This window comes from Etheostoma spectabile, chromosome 17 (genome assembly GCF_008692095.1).
Source record: "Etheostoma spectabile isolate EspeVRDwgs_2016 chromosome 17, UIUC_Espe_1.0, whole genome shotgun sequence".
Classification (NCBI taxonomy): Eukaryota; Metazoa; Chordata; class Actinopteri; order Perciformes; family Percidae; genus Etheostoma; species Etheostoma spectabile.
This window is the reverse complement of record NC_045749.1, coordinates 1,792,463-1,798,397: the sequence shown is the minus strand read 5'-3', so window position 1 is coordinate 1,798,397 and position 5,935 is coordinate 1,792,463. Positions and strand designations below refer to the sequence as shown.

General features: G+C 37.6%; 1 protein-coding gene across 2 annotated transcripts in view; it reads left to right on the top strand.

Moving 5' to 3' along the window:
* The window catches only part of kif20ba (kinesin family member 20Ba), a 51,265-nt gene that overhangs the window by 27,187 nt on the left and 18,143 nt on the right, over positions 1-5,935 (top strand). For both annotated transcript variants that reach the window (XM_032541493.1, XM_032541492.1), the window contains exon 30: positions 557-766. In XM_032541493.1, coding sequence (XP_032397384.1) covers positions 557-766 — 210 coding nt within the window. The remainder of the gene's footprint in view (positions 1-556; positions 767-5,935) is intronic.

Below are 5,935 nucleotides of genomic sequence, written 5' to 3'. Positions count from 1 at the left end.
TTATCAGAACTTTAATATATTTTGATGTTCTTCTGTTCTGTTGTGACAATGAAACAAGTTATTTTATTATTTTAGTGAGAACTCATAAATAACCACACATAACTAATGTTAGGGAAATCCGTTTGTTTTTGTAACGCATTTGTGGTTACATTTTTTCAAAATATAAATCAGATTTTTAAATGACCAAATATTCGAATCGGTCTTAAAATCCCTTTATCGGTCGGGCTCTAACTAGAAGTTTACATTTTTTTCCACAATGTTTCACAAATATGAGTATATATGAGTGATTTATAGTCCGGAAAATACAATATATTGTGCCAGTTGATAATCCCATGACGATAGAAAAAAGACATATTTTGCAGGCCCAGTAGTCATTTTGCCAGCCTGAAACTTTTTGGATGCCATCTCGCTCAGTAACCTGTGGGGATACTTTGTGGCAGCTGACCTCAACACCTTGTAGTAACCTACAGACCTTTCTGTATCCTCAGATCTAGACACACGTCTCACTTGAGTGACCATGAAATGACCTTCATGTCAATCATGTGTGTTCCCACAGAGCTCAGCTGGCTATCCTTCAGTGCTAGAATCCTCCGAGATTTCCACAGAGAACGGCAGGACGAGCCGCTTCCCCCGTCCGGAGCTGGAGATCTCCTTCAGCCCTCTGCAGCCGAACCGCATGGCTCTGCGGCGCCAGGGAGAGGAGAACGCCGTCACTGTCAAAATCACCCGCTCAGCACGCAAAAGGAAGAGCGGAGAGATGGAGAAGGTAAGATCCAGTCAAACAAGCAGGTCGTCCACACACTTATCAGGCATGAAACATTTTTCATTTCAAAAGTAAGAGATACCTGATAATTAGAAATGAGCTAATTCATCAGTGCGGTGGTTTAAGTTTGACATTGTCACGTTGTTTGCCCATTTGTGGATACATTTAATATTATCTGTGTCCAACTACTAAAGATGGTGCATGTGAAGCTGTATAAACCTTCATTTGTACACCATGTTTCCTTACATTTCCTAAAAGTTAATCCTCACTAGATAACTAAAAAATAACTGCATCATGAGCCTCATAGATTGACTTTTTGATTTTCAGAGATGAGTTAATTTTCCCATTTTATGGAAATTAAACCTTTCTGAGTATGGGGCAACAACAGTAGTATGCAATAACATGAGTGCTATGAAATTGTTATAATCTCAGCAAATGTAATTTATATACTGCATAGGCAATATGTGACTAGTACAAAAAAAAACAGACCAAAGAGGACTCCATGGAAACAAGACCAGACTCTGAGACAGACTGTGCAGAAAAGTGAGCTGGGTAAAGGTTGTTTTCAGGACACCGCCTCACTGGAATTTGATTAAATGCAGCGGAGGAGCTGCTCTTATGTTAATTTGTTTTGTTCTGTTCTGACTAATGCAAGAGAAGTAGGCTAACTCTTCTGTTACAGTTGTTTCCCTGCATTCTTTTACAAGACACTATAAAACAATATAATTCAGATCTTGAAAACCAATGAACGTTATTTTCACAACTGCAACACAATTTGTAAATAATTTTTGTTCTCTAATTTATGTTATGGTAAACATTTTATCAAAGACAAATGTCCATTAATCAGCCATCTAGCTTTACGTAGTTAAGCTAGTTTTATTGAAGCATTTCATTAAGAACTGACACTTACAGAAAATGATCATAGATAGAAAAGAAAATGCTTGATGCAAAAAAAATGCAAGAAAAAACTTTTGCCAAATCATAACCTGGCGCGCCAGTTGGTTTGTTAACACAGAACCATCTGAGAAGCCTTCATTGGAAACTGTTTGGAAAAGGCCAGGCTCTTTTAAGAAACACCTAACAGGCACTTGAACCCATTGTCTGTCACATCTGCCATTGTTTCGATCACAAACACACGCGCACACATACGCGCACGCATACACATACACATACACACCAAATCCACACCTATAACTGGCAGGTGCTCCTCACTGGACGCTGACCAATCGGGTATTCAGACACAAATGCATCACTTTAAGACTGACAATTTGCATTTGCATCTGCTATGAAATCCCACCGTTGCTGCATAATCTCGGGATATCGCAATCAATCTGAAGAAAACGTAATTCTGATTAATTGTGCAACTAAAGATCTTCGACATAAAAAACAAGAACTTACATCCTTCCTTTGTCCTTAATTCCTGTAGTGAATTGATTGTGAAAACAGATGCATGTACCATCCACATATGGTTGAGAAAAGCAATGTCATTAATCATAAATACCACTTACAAGGAGAAACACAGAAACTTTAGTGGTAGCACACACATATTGTCTCCCCAGAGAACACACTAAAGAAGCATCCCAGTCAAAGAAACCGGGTCGGTACAGTTCACTTGTCACATCACTTTGTCACTGTGTGCAAAGGTTAACGCTGGTTGCAGCTGGTACAGAATCACTCATGTTTTTTCTTTTCTCCCTTTGGCAAACATCTTGAAAACAACAAGTCTGCATCTGGAAAAATGCCAAAATAACAATTGTTGACAGATGTAAAGTACAAGATTGTACAAAGCCAATGGAGGTTTTACACCATAATTTCTGCTCATTATTTCTTCATGAAAAACAAGGTCTCTCTGAACAAATCAAGTCAGTCAATGTTTTCCTAAATCCTATTGTGGATATTTACTCAACTCCATGGTTCCATAGATAGCTACATAGTAAGGCCCAATAATATTATGCATCCTCATTATTGTAATTTCAGTGTTGGCTGATTTTGAAACATCTGAATTATCATTGTTTCACCATAATGCTCCCAGGCAGTGTGCTTGGGAGCTGCTGAGTTCTAATCCATTAACACACCTCATGCCAGTAATTCATATTTATAAGTTTACTAATGATAAAGTTACATTAATAGCAACTGCAAATCAAGCCATCTAAGACAATTTTATGCATGGCAAACCAGAATGATGAAATGATAACCTCAAGATATTAGCAAAAGGACAAAAAGAAACCGTGTTTTGTGGGATCGTCATGGTTGAGATGAACTTTGAGTGAAGCAGCTCAGTGGCAGTATGATTAGGATTGCACGTTATTTACAAAATGTGTTATGGAGATATTGACTTTTGTGATATTTAAATTCATTTCGATATGTTTCAAAGGTATGTAAAATTACAAAAGTTAGGGGAAACTCCTAAATAGATTCATAACAAATGAAACCAGTTTTCTGACCAGAAAAGGTTTATTTCAAATGACTGTCATATTGGACTGGTTCAACACGAATAAATAAAGAACAATCATGTCTACAGAGCAAGACATGTTGTACTGGTTGGCCAGTATAAAATATATAAAGAGAACAGGACATGTTGTACTGGTTGGCCAGTATAAAATATATAAAGAGAACAGGACATGTTGTACTGGTTGGCCAGTATAAAATATATAAAGAGAACAGGACATGTACTGGTTGGCCAGTATAAAATATATAAAGAGAACAGGACATGTACTGGTTGGACAGTATAAAATATATAAAGAGAACAGGACATGTACTGGTTGGCCAGTATAAAATATATAAAGAGAACAGGACATGTACTGGTTGGACAGTATAAAATATATAAAGAGAACAGGACATGTTGTACTGGTTGGACAGTATAAAATATATAAAGAGAACAGGACATGTTGTACTGGTTGGACAGTATAAAATATATAAAGAGAACAGGACATGTTGTACTGGTTGGACAGTATAAAATATATAAAGAGAACAGGACACACCTTTTCTTTCTCTTCTCTGATTCGTTCTGTTTTGTCTCTATTTATTCACTTACACTGTCATTCTGTTGAAATATGCACACACGTCACGTGGTACGCTCCATAGTGTTTGTCGCGTAGTGGACCCGCGTGCTGACAGTGGCACAGTAACTGGCCAATGAAACATGGTCATTATAGTGTTTCAAACGGGCTCTAAATCAAACACAACTAAGCCACCCAGCAGACAGACGGGACGCAGCACGCCACAAAATAAACAAAATGTTGCATACTTTCAATATATTGCAATAACGATATTGAGTCGATATATCTTGCACCCCTAGACACAATAAAAGTTGCAATGTTCAGGCAGCCGCCATCCATTTCATGTGCTCTGTCACTGCAAGACAATACGGTAGCAACTACTTAATTATTGGCAAACAAAACATACTGCTGTATTCATTTTTGTCAGTTGAATAGTTTTATCAACTTCCAGCCGATTCACATTGTGATGATTTGTATTGTGTCAATCCTCTTACAACATAACCTAAAACACGCTGTTTTCCCCCACTGTCTCTCTGCTGTTGAAAAAAAGACAAAAAACAACTGCCGGTGTACTGCCAATCATCAATTTATTCCCCCAGACGTCTAAGCCTATCCAACCCTTGTGCAGAATTAGGAATTTCTTATTAAGTGTCATTTTCACTAAATCAGTTTACTGTCCTGTGCAGGGCCTAATTTGCATTTTAAAGAAGAAGAAAAAATGAGGGCTTAATATAATTTGAAAATGTTAAATTACATGTCATGTTTAAATTAATCTAAATGCCATATCTAACAATAACAGCCCCTCTTTTGAACACACACACACACACACACACTTACTTACTTACTTACTTACTTTTAACTCTTGCTGTATAACTGTATTAAGCCCCTTTATAAGTTTTTTTTTTTTTGGTTGATCATTTCCACAGTGCCATCCCATAAATCAGTTTCACTTCATGCGCAAGGACTTGTGGGCAGTATTTTCACACCTTCGTTGACAACCGCAAGCCCTCTGGAATAAAGTGTTGTCACCAAGGGCAAGTGTATGAATGCTATGCAAATCAGAATACAGTTAGGCTTTTTCAATGTTAAAACAAACTGACAAAGCTGAGTCCATTCAAATTTGGTTTTCAGAGATTTAGCAGACAAACATAAAACACTATTGGTAGAAAAAATATAATCATACTGTACATGTCACTACATTGTATGGCAAAATCTGGCAAACAATTAACATAGCACCCCATGATTTTATTTTTACTTAGCAGAGGATTATTTCATCTATTGTCACAAATTGCTTTCAGTGCTGCCTTGTAGAACAGTTGATTATCTTTGACTAATGAAGGATGGGCATTTTAATTGCGGCGGTACGACGCCTCGGGGGTAACACGGAAGGGGGGAAAACATGTACTGGGTACAAACGCTATACTCGAGATCTCGACTTTCATGGAGGAAAAGAAGTAAAATATTGTAGCATACTGGGGACAAACCCTAAACCTCGAGTTTGAAAGTCAATATATATATATTTTTTTTCTTTTCCTCAAACTCGAGATCTCTACTTTCATGGGGGGGGGATATTATATATAGTGTGTGTGTGTGTGTGCGCGCGCGCGTCACCTCCGGTGCTCCTTACAGCAGTCTGCTAATGTTGCCTTGTTTCTTTTAATACCTTAAAGTATCTGGTTGTAATTATAAATATTCCTAGGGCTGTTTTCCCAGATGCATCTTCACTTCACGGAAAGTGAACGTCGCTGAATAAAAGATGATAAATCGCTTTGAGATGGCATCAAGAGGAAAGCTATTTAGAAACTGAATGAGTCAACTCTGTGATGCAGCCACTTTAAATATTTTTCACACTTAAGTGTTTTTGATTAACATTTTGAAAAGTAGAGGTGAAAAAGTTTTCACATAAACAACAATACTAGAGCCGAGACGACACCAAAGTTTCGAATACTTTTGTTTGATACCTTACTTTGAAGTGCTCATATAATGCTCATTTTCAGGTTCATAATTGTATTTACCAGAATAGGTTTATGCGGTTTAATTTTCAGAAAACGCCATATAATTGTTGTACCTGCTGCAGCTCCTCTTTTCACCCTGTGTGTTGAGCTCTCTGTTTTAGCTACAGTAAGTACTGATAGCTGGAAAGACGCAGAGTATGAGGGCGTGCCACGCTAGC